Source organism: Acanthaster planci, linkage group LG12 (assembly GCF_054643075.1).
Source record: "Acanthaster planci isolate LZ-2023a linkage group LG12, COTS_SCS, whole genome shotgun sequence".
Lineage (NCBI taxonomy): Eukaryota > Metazoa > Echinodermata > Asteroidea > Valvatida > Acanthasteridae > Acanthaster > Acanthaster planci.
Genome location: NC_141788.1, coordinates 14091730 through 14107686, shown reverse-complemented (window position 1 = coordinate 14107686; position 15957 = coordinate 14091730). Strand labels below are relative to the sequence as shown.

General features: G+C 42.6%; 1 protein-coding gene across 3 annotated transcripts in view; it reads left to right on the top strand.

Moving 5' to 3' along the window:
* LOC110987241 (atrial natriuretic peptide receptor 2-like) overlaps positions 1-15957 on the top strand; it is a 114156-nt gene that overhangs the window by 8007 nt on the left and 90192 nt on the right. For all 3 annotated transcript variants that reach the window (XM_087143700.1, XM_022249799.2, XM_022249800.2), the window contains exon 3: positions 11706-11877. In XM_087143700.1, the coding sequence (XP_086999826.1) occupies positions 11714-11877 (164 nt within the window). In that variant the 5' untranslated portion in view covers positions 11706-11713. The remainder of the gene's footprint in view (positions 1-11705; positions 11878-15957) is intronic.

Genomic DNA, 15957 nt, shown 5'->3' with positions numbered 1-15957 from the left:
TTTCCTTCTCAATGACGTCGGTATTTGGACAAACCATGTGATGAAAGCCTGGCAGACGAAATGTGGCCCATAAAAGATAACGAGGTATCATCAAAAGACGGCCCGCCGTCGGCCTTGAATGTCTCCAAGATGTTTGCGATAGATGGCTCCCCACGGTTAGAGCATGTAGGTATGGTGCATCATGAATTAAACAATGTCTCTGCTGGCTCATTCGAAAAAGATCTGGCAAAGGAAATGAGTTCTCCACAAGTTTTTTCCCCAAGACTAACGTGATTATCGATTTACGGTGAAAATTGAAATGGATATGCATGGACAAATGTGACAGTCTTGCAGATCTTCACGGTTTGATTTCTGTCTCTAGTGTGCGAATGGGACAAATTACATATTCCTCCACTGTGTTCAATTCGTCATCTTCTCTTCTCTCCTGACGCTGTGCGATTACGACACTCCATTAGGGCCTACACCCCCAGCCGTACCCATAAAAACGCACCTCTTCCACGAATTATTTGACGAGATTTGCTGCCACGTATTCGTCTCACCATAAACGAGACCCTAAAAGCATTCCTCATGGATGTGACATCTTGTCCACTGGATGTATCATCGTGTGTCTGGGGCAGGATTCCCTGTCATCCTCACGTTCAAATGGTCAACGTAGAACTGACTTGGGCCTATTCTTAAAATCGAGGGATCAGTTTTGGCTCCGGGATCGCATACTCTCAGTCCCACATGTGGTGGTTGTTTGGTCCCCCGTGCTTGACACCGGAGCATCGTGCTCAAAGCCAGAACTGGAGCCTTCTGATCCCCCGCACATTTTGGCTTCATACTTGCATGTGGGGCTGGCTATAGGCAAACAAGAACTAAACTTTGGAAATGGATGGAAGCCCCACTTTTACTGTTTTTTTTTTTAATTACGACTACACAACCCTCACTTACCAGGGATACTGTTACAGTTATTACGTATGCATATAGGCCTACAGTAGCTCTGAAAGCAGTGAACTACCCAAAACAGACGCATTAGCATGGTACTAAGAGAGTGTTGAATAAGATCAGTATTAGAATGATAATGCGGGCATTCGCATGATTTTACAGGGATTTTGCGCAGAAGGAATTCTAAATTTAGGGGAAGGCACTGCCACGATATTCAAATAGCCCGATGAGTTGTCCCGAAGGAAAAGTGGCAGGTAGCGGCATTGCCACGATTTCCCGTGGCACAACGTCCCATACATTTTCCATAAGGAAGGAATCAATCAAGGAATCACCATGGGAACGGCCACAACGCACTCGGGATTCAGCACGGATGACATAAAGCATGCTGAACACCCAGCCGTCTTCGATCATTCAGATAAGCACTTCCATTCGGTGTGCCATTTGAAAATTCCCTCATCCACTTTGTCCGGCGGATGATTGAATTATGAGCCTTCCCGAAAATGTACAGGGGAGAAGGGACGTTCTAACTCTGACCATGGAGGAAGGACACCGAACACCGACCCATCAACTAAAACATGCCACTTGTTGGTTGAATGGAATTGAATCGCTTTGAAACGTCCAAGACCGTTTACTCGTGTCTGCCGGTGGCCTGAGAACTTCCAGAGTCCGTCGAATGAATGTTTGCAGGCCCATAGGGCCTAACTTTAAAAGGCGTTAGTTATTAATGATAATGATACCGGTCTATGATGTATGCGTGCACATCGGTTGGCAGTGTAATTACGACAAGTCTGCATGCGATTATTGAAATGGCGTGCATAATAGCACACAAGTAATCCCCAAAACACTCTTTAGACGCTGCTTGTGTGTGTGCGTGGAAAGATTGACGGAAATTTCAAGCTTTATAAACAGCAAAATGATTACGTCGGGTTTCTTGGCCATTGACGACACAGCCGATTTACTTGTTGGCCAAATACATGCGCCTAACATGTCACAAAATCTCTGAAGATAAACTTAAAAAAAGAAAACAAGCTAACTTCATAATTTTCATCCCTACAACACCGAAAATAATTTACCACACCTATGGTGCTGCACGGAAAAGCTACACTACGTTTAGATGTACGTGATACAGTGTCGTGTGTTGAGGATCGTTCTCTAAAAACAATCACCACGTATCTGGATTCTCCTTAAATGATATTCACGCCTTCGGTCCGATTTTTTTCAACTCCTATTCTCTAATGAAGTACCCTCTCCACCCAGTTGTTGCCGGAGGACAACTTCTCAAAAGCCGCATCATTTTCAATGATGCTTCATATACATGTACATAGTCGCAAGCTGTAGTGCCTTGTCAAGCAGGATAAAGGCGGGTTCACACATTTCCGATTTTTAAGCCGGACTGTCACGAACAGCAATCCATGAGGACATTAGGCAGTTGTTCTTGGCAGCGTACGGATGATTCTCGTAGTTCGGTGGAAGTTCACAAGAAATCGGGAAGCACCCCGACAATGTTGGTCATGTGCAAAATTGTTGGAATAATTCGGGAACAAATAATTGCAACTCTTGGTTTTTTCCGTTGTATTCGCAGCTAATTCTGGATAATCTTACAGCGTTCTTACAAGTTTAGTAGAAGTGTGCTTGGCGTTAAGCAGTCTAGAATCATGCAATGTGCCTAATCATTGCGAATGTGTCAACCGTGCGGATATCGTAAGGATAACTTACGAATACACTCGGATTTCGAAGTCGGCGTAATTTTGGGGTCATTCTGGATGAGTTCTGGAGTTACTCTTACTTTGTTTTTCTTGAAAATCGCTCGGTATTTTGGTTTTATTCTGCACTAAATCGCAACCATTTGGTTTCCGCTTCAACCGTAACTGTTGAGCATTCTGCTTTGCATTTCAAACAGAGAGGCCAATACGGGCGATTCACAATAGCGCACCTCCAAGAGTTTGCAACGCATTGGCCAATCACAACGCGCGGAATTTGTCGACCCTTCCCAAACGCGCACTGGGTCGACAGATTTCGAGCATTGTGATTGGCCAACACGTTGCAAACTCTTGGCGGCGCACTATTGTGAAACGCCCGTGTTACTCCCGATGTCAATAACACTGTTTGGATAGATCGGAGTACTCGTGGCAATAATTTGGATATAATGTACACCCCCCCTTGAGTGCATATGACCGGGCTATATCTCGCCAGTAAATATACCGATAATGAAAGAAAATCAAGCTTACAAAAGTAGCAAATAATGAGCGGCCGCTTTGAGGTACATTGTAATCACAACAATGTCTTGATTCCCAAAGGGTGTTTCCCTGGTCCATTCAGCCGCAAGAACCTTCACTTAACTTCCACCTTTGTGCCTCAGTAAAATGTGCGCAGATCAATCGAAGTGTGTTTGGAGGTGATGTTTGTCGGCATGAGGGGTGCCCAGCTACATTTTATCCCCGCCCGATGTTCGCTTTTTCTCGACGCTCTCACGTCTTTGATTTTCATGTTTGTAAAGTTCCCCGGAGCATTATGCTTGGAGTGAGAGGAAGGTAGGTGGGTGGTACGGCACAACGAGAGTTGTCGTCAGCAAGCTGATCAGAAACTGCCAAGCAGTGCATGTAGCCGTTGTTTGGCAAGCACAAGGGTTTATCCACTACGAACACAGGGCGAGGGTTCCCCTCGTTTTCTCTGTTTTTTTCCGAATAACTCAATCTACGTTCCGAATTCGCATCTTGGCATGAACAGAAAAAAAGCCCTTTTACGCTTGTTATATAGTTGAGCTCTGAAGACAAATGACACTGCGTTCGATTTGGATGCTTCCATATTTATTGGAACAGATAAAATCAGAGAAAACATGTTTTCCGTAGAGGTGCAAACGTCTGATCGCTCGAGAACGTGTCCAGATATGCAGCTATGAAACAGTTGTGGTAAGCCGTAGTCCAGGTTAACTAACTGCGGCTGCGACAAACTAGCCCGTTGGGAAGTGGCTACTGGCGCTGTAGCCAGGGCCTTGCACGTTATATAATTCCTGCCACAGCGGTAACTTTCTAATGCTGTTTTTTCTTCCTCCAAATGCAACGTGTTGTGGCCATTAAATATGTAATAATATGAATGGTTCATGAACAAGCCCTGGGACCAGCGTACCGTGCGAGTAGGAAGCCCCTGTCATACGATCTTAAGGTATAGAGATTTACGCAGAGCATGAACAACTCTCATGCACGCAAGGCTAAAGCCATAGTGAAGGGGAATACTCTTCCACTGACAGCCAGCGACTTGACCGAAGTTGAACGTAAACTTTGACAGGGCTGCGTCACCCGGCGTGACACGTTGCAGGAGACAACCTCGCCAGAAGCCCTCCAGGCTAAAAATGCGCTGGAAACCTTACCCTTAATCGCATTTGGAAACCAATTTGCGCGGTATAACTCGTCCCCGCGCGCAAATAACTCTCGCGCCGCACATTGTGCGCACCGTTTGCCTTTCTTTCTGTTAACTTGTATACCCTCTGAGTGGTATTCTGTATTTATATTTGTATACTTGACTCGTGTGAGGTTTGGTCCCTCCATGTGGAAACTGTCACCAGTGAACTGTTATTCCTGTTATTGGTCGGTTTCTTTTAGTCCTGATGCCTTCGGCTCATGGTTCATTTTACCTTTCCATCTGTTTCCTGTGGGTTTATGAGTAGAATGATACATTTCTGATTTCCCGCTGCGCTTCAGGAATATGTAGCTCACAGATAACGTAGGCCTACGTAACGGTTCACGCGTTGAAATCGTGTTCTCTTTGACTGCTTCCCTGATGTACTGTTGCATACTTTGCCCAGAATGTCTAAATATGCACGAACCCTATCGGTTTCATAAAGTTTTCACAAATTCTCAGAGATGAACGCATAAAGATGAAATTTGTTTAAATGGTCTATTTGTTGTTGTTTTCAAAAAATAAAATCCCTAGAAATGCATATTGGTGCATGCAACCCATTTTTATTTATTTACTGGGTTTTTTTTGGGGGGAGGAGTCATTCTTAAGTGTATTCAGTAGCAAGGGTGTGTGTGTTTTTAGGCTTATTTAAATTCACATATTCATGAGTAAAATAGTGATGTCCCATGAAGAGATCTCAGCATTACAGTTATTTCAGCACCAAAATCTCTCAAATTTAGATATTTTGCTTTCTTAAATTTTCTGTTCTTTGGTGATTTGTTCTTCTGTCAGGTCATGACAATAGGCCAAGAAACATTTTTCTCAAAATATTTACAGCTGAAAATTTTAGGGATTACTAATACATAATTTGAGCACAAAACCCTTACAATAAATAAAGGGGATATTTGCAGCGAAATTGGTTTGAGTTGAAATGTGTTCAACTGTTGCAAATTCGCAGCGCATATATTTGATATGATGAGATAATTAGCGTTCGTGTTTGCTTTTGTGCCAAGTATGAATCGACATTCAATATCAGAACTTTAAAAATACATTGCAGAATTGCGCTGGTATAGACGCTGCTGAATCGAACCCTTGTGCCGACAGGGAAATATACGTGGACTCAATAGGGTTTACCGTTGGAAAATTACGATTCCTTGGCATTTGTTGTTCGAGTAAACACATACCAGCATTCCCCCTTCTGATTCAATTGCATTTCCCAAAGTATACCTCTCTCAGTCGTTAATTTAAGGTAATGGATTTTTTTTCCATTTCCCATGATGATGGTTGAATCCCCATGAGGTTTTCAAGCCTTGAATAATCAGCCAGTTGATTCAGTCGAGCCGTGTAGCAAAAGATGGGCTCGTAAAAGGGAGTCATGCAGATAATGGTGTCTTGACCGGTAATGTTGGGGATGTAATAGTCATGAAGTGCAAAATGAGAGTTTGACATATAACATCCATGGTCGATGATGAGAGAAAGGGGAGGTATACCGACCGCACTCCAAGAGTTTGGATCACGGCATGCTTTTCTTTGACTGTATATACTGTAGGCCTATACCAACACGATGGATATTGCAACCTCCCCATTCCACACGTTCTACAAATACATTCCCCTGAATTGCCGTTTTAAAGGCCCGATTAATGAAGGGTTCAGTTGGGTTTTGGTCCGTATGCGGCTCCCGTTACATTTCCAGCTGAGACCTTCCAAGGCGGATGTAGAGCCATTTTGAGCTAAGCTTACACTTCAGTTTCACATTATCTATTGGAGAGTGAAGTATCAGATTTTTATTGACCTACCTTTTTGCTCTGGTGACAGAACAAAATGCTGGTAGTCGGGGATTAGCCTTAAAATTCAAATAATTGAAATAATTGTGTCTGATTTAAATGTTACGTCTCTGCCTTGTTAAGTCGATAATAAATGAGAAGTTGACCTTCACCTGTAAGTTTCACCCGTAACCTTTCATTTTGCTTAAACAATGGTAAAGGAACTAACAAACCTCAAAATCTTTACTTGAGTTAAAACTACCTTTGGGAAAAAGTGTAGTAGTCAACTGGTCGCGATTCATTTGGACGTACATGGCTGAAACGATTTAGGGAAAAAAGTGCCCAGGGAAATACCGGGCTTTCCATGTGTAATGCAAAGCATATCTCACCTACCATGGAAAAATTTCATTTCTTAGATTGAGGAGTGTTGTGTGATCTGTAAGTGACAGGACCCAGATAGCTCCATGCAGATTAAATTCGACTTGAGTAGCAGCGCAATCTGTCGGCACCGATCTAGTTTCAATCGTGGCATTCAACACGGGTCCTTGCCTTTCTCTTTGTACTGTGTGAAGTTCAGTCGACATTATACATGTACATGTAGATAATATGAGCTGATGTGACTCGGTAATATTACCGTCAACGATCTGCAATTATTCTTAAACAAAATATCATGTTAATTTTTAAGTCGTCGACAAACCCAAGACTATGAACACTTCAGTGTTGATTCCGTTTTGTATTCTGAAAGCTAAGAAAACTCTGGATCGAAACCTGGTAAGTACATGTACAACAGAAAAAAAAACCATTGCCTGATTGGCCGTTCTCTGATCCAGCGAGTGGCTGTCAATGTTCAACTGCCTAGTCCATGACCGTACCCACACCGTGAAGGCTGCACGTGGCGTCTCGTGGCTGTCTCTTGTCCACTGTGACAGTTGTTTTCATTTCGACAAACATCGATCCAGCGAGTTATGCACATGTTGCAGTTTTCAGATGCGTGTGATATTTTATCTGACCCAACTTTCTTGCATTATTTTATGTGAAGGGTCTGATGGAAGGCTTCCACGACGCTAAAAATAACCCCCTTGAGTGTCAACAGAGTCATAGGCAAAGTAGGAGAATGCAGGGTTATGAAAACACCGTAGTTAGGGTTTCTTTGGAATGTTGAATGTCACTCCGGTCTTTTTCCCCTACACACGCGCAGGTCTTTCATGTTTGGTTTTGCTTCTGGGTATAAACCTAACTCAAGATGTCCAAGAGCATTGCTACTCGTTTGACGACTTAGCGAGAAATATTTTCTCTATTTTCCCTGATATTTTTCCTTTACTCTCCAAATTTGGACAATTCTCTTGATTGAAATTTAAAAGCAGGCATCAATTTTTGATTTTGAATGTTGGAAGCATGATAAGATGAAGCATGAAACGTGAAGTGAAAACCTTTTTATGAATACGTTAACATTGTTAAAAAAGTTTTAAGATTGCAAACAAGTCTCCATGAGGAACAGCTTGCCCCAACCTCCATCCTCCCTATACCCAGCAAGAAATGAGACCGAGGGTACCCCCCCCAACATATCCAATCCCTGTACACATTCCAGACTATTTTTACTTAACACATCCCCCAAGATGTCTGAAAGGAATTCCCCAGATTCCCGCGAGACAATGACCAACACAAAGCAGGGGGGTTCTCTCCGTCTCATACCTTGCTGCATATGTGATCCTCCCGCAGGATAAGTCACTGGGCAACCACCCAACCACCAGTCAACCTCAGGCCAACCACAAAGCATTGTTGCGGTGTCTCCGTTTAAGCCCAACGACCAGACTTTTAATTCTTGGGGGGGGGGCTTGCTAAAGGAATCTTGACTGAATTCTGATCGACATCTGATTGATTCGATCACTGAAGTGGAAACCATAGGTAGGAAGGTTGAACAAAACTAACTCTGCGGCGCCATGAATACGAGAATGCCCACCACAAGCCATGGGTCAATTCACAAACGGTTCCATCCAACTGTGACATTTCCCCTGTTCCTCCACGTTCTTGTAATCAAGCTTGCGCTTGCATTTGCCACGAACAAGAACGCTGCACTAAAAACTATTTTTTTTATAAGTGCGAGTTTGTATAGTAATACGATTTCAAAGGACGCTAGGGAACGATTCTGTTCCACGGAAATTAATCGCTGTCATGTCAAAATGTATATCTCTCCAAAAGCCATATCTTTTTTATTTGGAAGTAACAATACATGTACATTGTAAAATATGTTGTTATTGTTCCAGGGTTCATAAAACCCAACACTGTCTCATTTGAATTTAATCGTACGCGCTGTACATTACCACCAACAAGAGGGGAGTTATGTTATGAAACTCTGGAAACGATCCAGACCAAGTTTTGACGTCATGACCCGTCAAAAAATCATTGCCGTAAGGCTGTGATTTTCTAAGAATGGTTTTGTTTGTCTCGGATAGAATTGCTCGACTACTTTTCAAAGCCCTGAAATTTTTAAATGCTGGGAAATGAACCTGACCGATCCGTCGATCACCGTAAAATATCGATGTTTTCGTCGCGATGAATTGGTTAAGCACTTCAATGGTAAGAACTATAATTGCTTGCGTAATAAACAGGCTAATTTCGAAAGTTTGCCATCTTAGGACATTTGACGCAGGATATGAGACGGAGAGCACCCCCACCTTTGTGTTGGTAATTGTCTCGCAGGAATCTGGGGAATTCCTTTCAGACAAGTTGGGGGGGGGATGTGTTAAGTAACAATGGTCTGGAATGTGTATAGGGATTGGACATGTTGGGGGGGGTACCCCTGGGTCTCATTTCTTGCTGGGTATATGTGTTAGGCAACAATAGTCTGGGGTGTGTATAGGGATTGGGCGTGTGGGGGTACCCCTCCGTCCCATATGTCTGAATTCTGCCATTCATATGATGCAAGATATGGGGCGGAGAGAACCCCCCTCCCGCCTTTGTGTTGCTCATTGTTTGATCGGAATCTCAGGAATTCTTTACAGACTTCTAAGGGGGATGTGTTAGGTAACAATAGTCTAGAGTGTGTATGGGGATTGGACATGTGGGGGGTACCCATCGGCCCCATATCGTGCACGGTACCCTGCCATTCAGCAACAGTTGGAATGAACTTAACTTCCTCAACAAGATGTTCAAAGACGTCAAAGGTTTTTGACGAAATTGCATGTCATAATCGGTAATTCGAATGATAAAGTTTTGAAGTAGCCGGGACAACGTATAAGTATGTAGATCGACTTGAATCGATCCAAATAGATACAGGCGTGTTTAATTGAAGCTTGTTTAATTCAAACTGCGCACGGCACTCGATTTAAATATTTACGCTGACAACTCGCTTCTTGCTGCGTTATTTCTCGCTACAGTTTTTCACCATATTGATGGAACAGTACTTTTATTTTGATAACAGTTGGTAAAATGATGGACATAAGCATGAAGCCTACCAGCAGTGCAAAGGCCATAATGATCAAAACTTGCTTCATGAAGAAATTTCGTTGATATAATGGATAATTTTAGAAATTAGGGGTCACATCTGACATACGATTTTGTAAGTTCAGAACACGTTTTCTAATTTCCAAGATGCTAAATTAATGCAAATTACCTGCCAAACAAACAGTAATAGTTTGAAATCAATTCCGGTGACATTTCCATGTCAAATATCAAAGGTCAGATGTAACAGGGACACAAAAAGTCACACTTTTGGACCCCTAATTTCTGGAATTACCCATATGCGCAAGAAACACGAACAACAGCAAGCAAACTTAAGGGAATCTTGATGAAACAATGAATAAGATTAGTGTGAAGGGGGAAAGGCTGGGCATATATCATTCAATTGGTTCCACCGTGAATAGGCTCACCAGCTAGTTACATTGGTCAATTTCTTTCTCACTGGAAATCATACACAATTACATCAACCTTAGGACACCAAGGCTGCCGATGAATCGTGACATGCTAAAGGTCAAATTTCCCAATTACCATACATTTCCAGAAATTTGCACTGCGCTCGGTTTTAAGGGAAAAAAGTTACGACTGAAACTAAGTGTTCCAAAGTCGTTCCCACCGACTGAAAAAATCGATCCTTCGACGTCCTGTGCGGGGATAATTCATTTATGTGCAATATTCAAATGTGGTTCGGCGCGACTCCGGCACGCCAGTCTGAACTGGGTTTGAAGTAGATTGGGATCAAACAAACATACATTCAACGCAACGAACTGGGAGAGATTTGTCATTAAGGTGCTCTACAAGAAACAGGCTAGTGCCTGTGAAGTGTATAGTTAAATTCAGCTTGACTTTTTGGCATAAACCAAGAAGCAAGACAAAATATGTCTAAGGTGTTTAAAGAGAATTCTCTGTTGAGGAGTGTGTGCAAATTCAAGCGTGCGTGGTCGCCGATGACACTCGAAATTTCGGCCTCATGATGCGGGCCATGCAGGCCTACCCGTAGAGCAATGGCCTACCAGGCACCCTGGTGGTAACATATAAAGAAATCTGTGCGACCTTCAGCAGGGCACGAAAGGTACACGATCGTTCTCTAGCGTGCCGAGGGGAAGTGTGACAGCCGACTACATTAGTGAAATGAGCTGTTGAGTAGAGTTTCCCGTCAACCAGAAGCCACATGAAGAATGTTCGGGATAGTGGCACAGTATAGACTTTGATTTATCGTGAGAGTGAATCGAAATCAGATGCCACCACTATGATGACATTCTGGAAACCTGTCTTCCCAATGTAATTTATTAAGCACAACTTGTATAATACGTGACTAATGCAGATTCAACTAATTCCATTAACAGTTCATGGCTAATTATTTAAAATATTATCACGACAAATTATTAATTATACATGTAAAAAATCGCATTGCTCTTTTCAGCAAAATTTTGCTAAGCTTTTTTTAAAGCAATTAATATGCATCAGACATTTTTAAGGCTGGTGTTTGACATAATTCATTTATAAATATTCGCCATATTCCATTCGCTAAATTAAACATTGTCAGAGTTGATTGGAAATACTTGCCCCTGTTGATTGCTGTGCAGGATTGACTGTTTCACAATTACAACGGATCATATTTTTCAAATATGTTTTAAATCTCTTTCCGTAGTTTAAAGAGTAAACAGTAGGTTAACTCTACTGCGTTAAATAAATCTAAATGAAAGACAAAAGGACACATATTTTTGAAAACGAGACGAAGCAGACAATCGCGTCGACGCAGTTTGTGAAATATTGTCCAATACAAAATGAACGCGGGACGTGCAAAATGGGGACAAACAAAACACAATGTACAAAATTCCATAGGGTTGTTCTACGGGACATGGCTAACTCACAAATAGCGATAGGTCAATACTCAATTGTGTAAAATTAATATAATGGATGGAGCGTAAAATGGTATTCACTAGAAATGAAATCAAATGAAATGAAATCAAGAAGTACAATCTAAAATGATCGTCTCGTGAGTATTGGCCATTGATATACTTAATTTTTGCAAGCTAATGTCTCAGGTAATCAATGTCACTAAGTCTCATTTGGTTGCCCAAAACTTCTGTGCTTTTAATGGTTACAGTTTAGAAATTTACCGCCAAATAATTGAGTTCCCATCCAATTCTGCATCTACAGGTCTGACGATGGCGTGGTTGGCGGACCCGCCCCTCGAAGTCCGGAGTGCAGACAACTTTGTGGTGAATTTCACGATTCAAGTGGCGGACTCCTTCTTCGACTGGGCGGTGAGGAACGACACGTCTTACGCGGTGGAATACAAACCAGTTTTCCATCCCGACCTCAAACTGAAGTAAGTAGAAGAATTAGTACTGGGATGGAGTAGCTCATGATATGTCGTATATTGTTTGTAATGCTCAGCCTCGCATCTTATTTAATGATTGCAATGGCGAATTGGGAGGGGTAAACGAAAAAAAAAGGCAGCAATTGGTCCGGGGGTTGTATAAAAAGGGTTATGAGATAAAGGATGTACTAATTTCTTTTCCTTCCTAAGGTGTGTAAAATGATAGCCCCACGCCTTCCAAAGACCATGTGAGTGCATTGATATTTTGGGCTCCAGGAATTCGGCTCTGGTCCGCCCTTGATGATTGTTGTGCTTTTGGTGCGAACATGAGTTATAACGTTAACCACGACCCTAAAATGCCACCTTCACTGCCGCCATTTCTCAAGTTTTTAGTCCACATGCGCAGGTGAATTCGCAGTAGGGGAGTGATTGCTACGTTGAAAGAATCCACGCCGATAAGAGAAAGCCGTGTTCATTTGGCGAGGTTTGGTTTCGGGTGGATCTTTCCGGTTGTTTTTACACGAACCATGCTTCTCTGTCCAGTTCTTCTGTATCATTTTCTAAAAAAATTGAAGGCACTTTGATACTTAAAAGTCGTTAGATGAAGTTAAAATTCAAAGCGGTTTTTTTCTGTATGCGCGACTCTCTCGTGCATGCTCAGTCTCTAGAAACGTGGATCCCTATGAGTTGTCTCGCTGTTGCCAAGTGTTCGCGTGTCAGCGCGCTGCGCTGTTGTTTTTGCAGTCGCTGTTGTGTTTTTCTGCCGTCCAATTTCATTGAGTCGGGGTACTGTCCGCACTTCATGAAAAATGGGCCAAACAAATCTCCGAAAAACTAAAGGAAAGGAAAGAGGTATAAATTTCGCTCCTTGCGGACATCTCAAACACGGTGGCTGGCATATTTATTGCCAGCTGCACACGTAAGCTAGGGGACCCAGTGTGTATTTATTTTTGCTCGGAAACGTCTGCGCAGGACGAGCGGGTTTTGTGTAAACCGTCTGTTGCGCTCGACTGCTTGGAATGTCCCCCAATCAAGCCGAGAATGGCCGCAATAATTAACGAGAATAGTTCGCTCTCAGTGTTCCTTATCGGCTTTTTTACGGGGAAATAAACGTGGCTTGAACAAGTCCAAGGTGCGAAGAGACATGTCTCGAGATATGAGAAATTCAGAAAGAATGATTGCCGGCTATCTTTGGGGAAGTTCGGGGAGAAAAGCACGTTGCGACATTTTTCATGATGCAGTAATTTTTCCTTGGTTTGGATTCACGAAATGATGTTTGGCAATTGTCACTTGGGGCTATTCAGTCAAGAGCAGAACCTTTCAGAATGTCACCAGCAGACTCGATCCCAAAAGCTAGCTTTTCTTTAGGCGTTTTTTTTTAAAATCCTTTTCTTCTAAAGCGTTCTTGCTTCGCCAATGCAGACCTCACAGAAAAAAAAGCTGCGCAATATTCGAAAGAGAGTGGATGTCCCTACCTGTTTATTCCAACACAAATTCACACATTACACAAATTGCACCCAAGAGACATGTGGGCCTTTGGATAGAAGCCAGTTTGATTCTTAAAGGGTGCATGACTTAAGCTTTATTTGGGAACGTAGCCTACTGTCGTATAGTTGAGCAAGAACAGATAAACAAAGACGAATTTCGGAGACAGCAAAAATCTACCAAATTTTGTCACATCTTCAAACTAGAAATGTTGTGACATTGATTTACCGCCGAGGATGAAATGACATCACATTTTTGATCACCAATATGCAAAGTTGCATTGGTGTGAAATACAATATACACATAAATGCCCTCAGAAATATAGAACATAGATTGAACATAAGGTCAAAAGGGAAACATTGAAAAATAGTACTGCAAGAGCCCTTACTGTTCAGGTTTCTGATGGAAAATGGCATTATGTTTTCTTTTTTAAGATTTCTCCCTTTTTATAAGTCTTTCATCGGTGTAAACACAGGACCTAATTAAAACTCAATGTACTATTCTAACTGCTCCCCGTATTTACTGCTCTCGGATACTCCCTTTTTCCTTGAAGCAAACTCATGCATGGTTGAAGCAATCTAGCACAGGTAAGGGTTTTGTGATTTTCTGGTTTTTAACTCTGCTGGGAAAAATGCAATAAATGATTGAAAACATTTTCTACTGAGGTGAACGTTCCATCGACCAACGAGGCTGGGCAGACACCGTTTTCGTCGATTGCCTTGAGCGATGTCAGAAACCTTGTAAGTTTTTTGGATATTGAAAAGGCCTGGAAATTGAACCAAACTGACAAAAATTAGTTTCCTGCCGCAAGCAAAGGTGGACCTTTTCCATCTGATAGTAGCATGTATGCGCTGTACTCTTTTTTCGGCATCACATGGTTGATCAGGAGCAGGGGGCAAGGTGGTAAACTTTCCCCACTCCAGGGGATATGTTGCCCTTTTTTTTTCTTTTTTTCTTTTTTTCAAGAATTGAAAGCGCTAACACTGCCTCGGTTGTGGGAGAATTCTCTTACGGATGAATATCATGCACAGTCTTTTCAGAAACAAGTAGTTAATCCCCTCCCACTCAAAATCTGGACACGCCACTGCTCAGCAAGGATGGTAACACCCAATTTCTTTCTTTATCAAGCGTCCTCTTTCATTTTGTCCTTCTGTTTCATGTGCGCGTTTGAAAAGTGCACCAGTAAACATACAGCCCCATCTTGTTGGGCGAGCTCCATCTTTATGGTCGCTCGTGTAATGAGATTGCTGATAAACTCGCGCCCAAGCAGACTGGCAGGGACGTTTACTCGAATGTCTTGCGCTTCTCCGAAAAGGCGGATTTGGTTAGCACCCTTTGGGAGCTGAGACCATACAGCTATGCTGAGACATCGCTGTCGTTCGTGTTTGTCGTTGGAAAAATGAATGATGGTTGACGCTACGCTGCGTTACACGGGAAAAATCCATCAACTCCGTCCCGCCTAAAAACGCTACTAAATTGTGTTTTTCCCACGGAGTGAATGTTGAGGAAACATTCCTGTTGTAGGGCCTGTCGTGCGAAGCATGAGTGAAGTTGAGCCTAAACTACCGACTAATAGTGCCGAATAAATCTTCAGCTAAATATAATGTGGCATAATAAATTGAGAATCAAATAATATTGAGTGTAGGTAGGCCTATTCACAACAAAACAGCGCTACCTTCCAAAGTCTGATCTAGTTTGCTATTTTGTCCTTTCTTATTGTATTAATGGCTATGACTAATGCACCTTAATTTCCGCGGAGCTTTTATATTATTAATTGCACCGTGTATTTACGCATCCCTGTGAACCTTCTACGGTCGTACAGAAATGTTTAATTGCCGGGATACCGTGTTTGCTTTGATCTAAGGCCGGCGGAAAACTGAAGGTCTCAGTCTCGATTGTCTGTGCGTACATGACCGGGCGATTCAGAATGTGTCTCAAAATAAGTGCGTCTAGCAATCCTATCTACCCTTTACATTGAAATATTCCTCTAGTATACAAAAAAATGTGGAAGTCGTTCTTGATACTGACCATTTTATACTAGCAACATTCGGGGTTTGCTTTGAAAAGCAACAGAATAATGAGCCAGTTCGGTATTTCAAAGGGGCAAGGTCTTTCCCGGCACGCGCGTGCGTCGGCGTATGGTTGTGTTGGTCGGGCAGACAGTCGCACTAGTGCTGCTGTTCCCGAATGACCTTAGACGCGCTTCAGTCTGGGCGTGCGCTGTTGGAATACTAAATAGTCCTACAACATAATGACGTAATGCAGTGTTTACCGCGGTGCATTGTGGGTGAAAGGTGGGGATGTTGCAGGAGCGCATCAACGTGACACGTTATGTGTAATGTATTGCGTGTGTATCGACCTCACACGAAAAAAATAAAAAATACCCGATTATCGTCCGAAATGGTCCACGTGAACTGCTGTGTTCCACTGTGTTTATCAAGCACTCAACAAACGCCAGAGCTGCGGTTTTTTTAACTTCCAAGGGACCGCAAAAGGCGACAGATTTGGATAAGTTCCGTGAAAAATAAGGCCATCAAAGCGAGGTCCAAGTGGACCAACCTCTGTATGCAGTCTACATTTTGTAGGCGGAGACAAGACTTACCA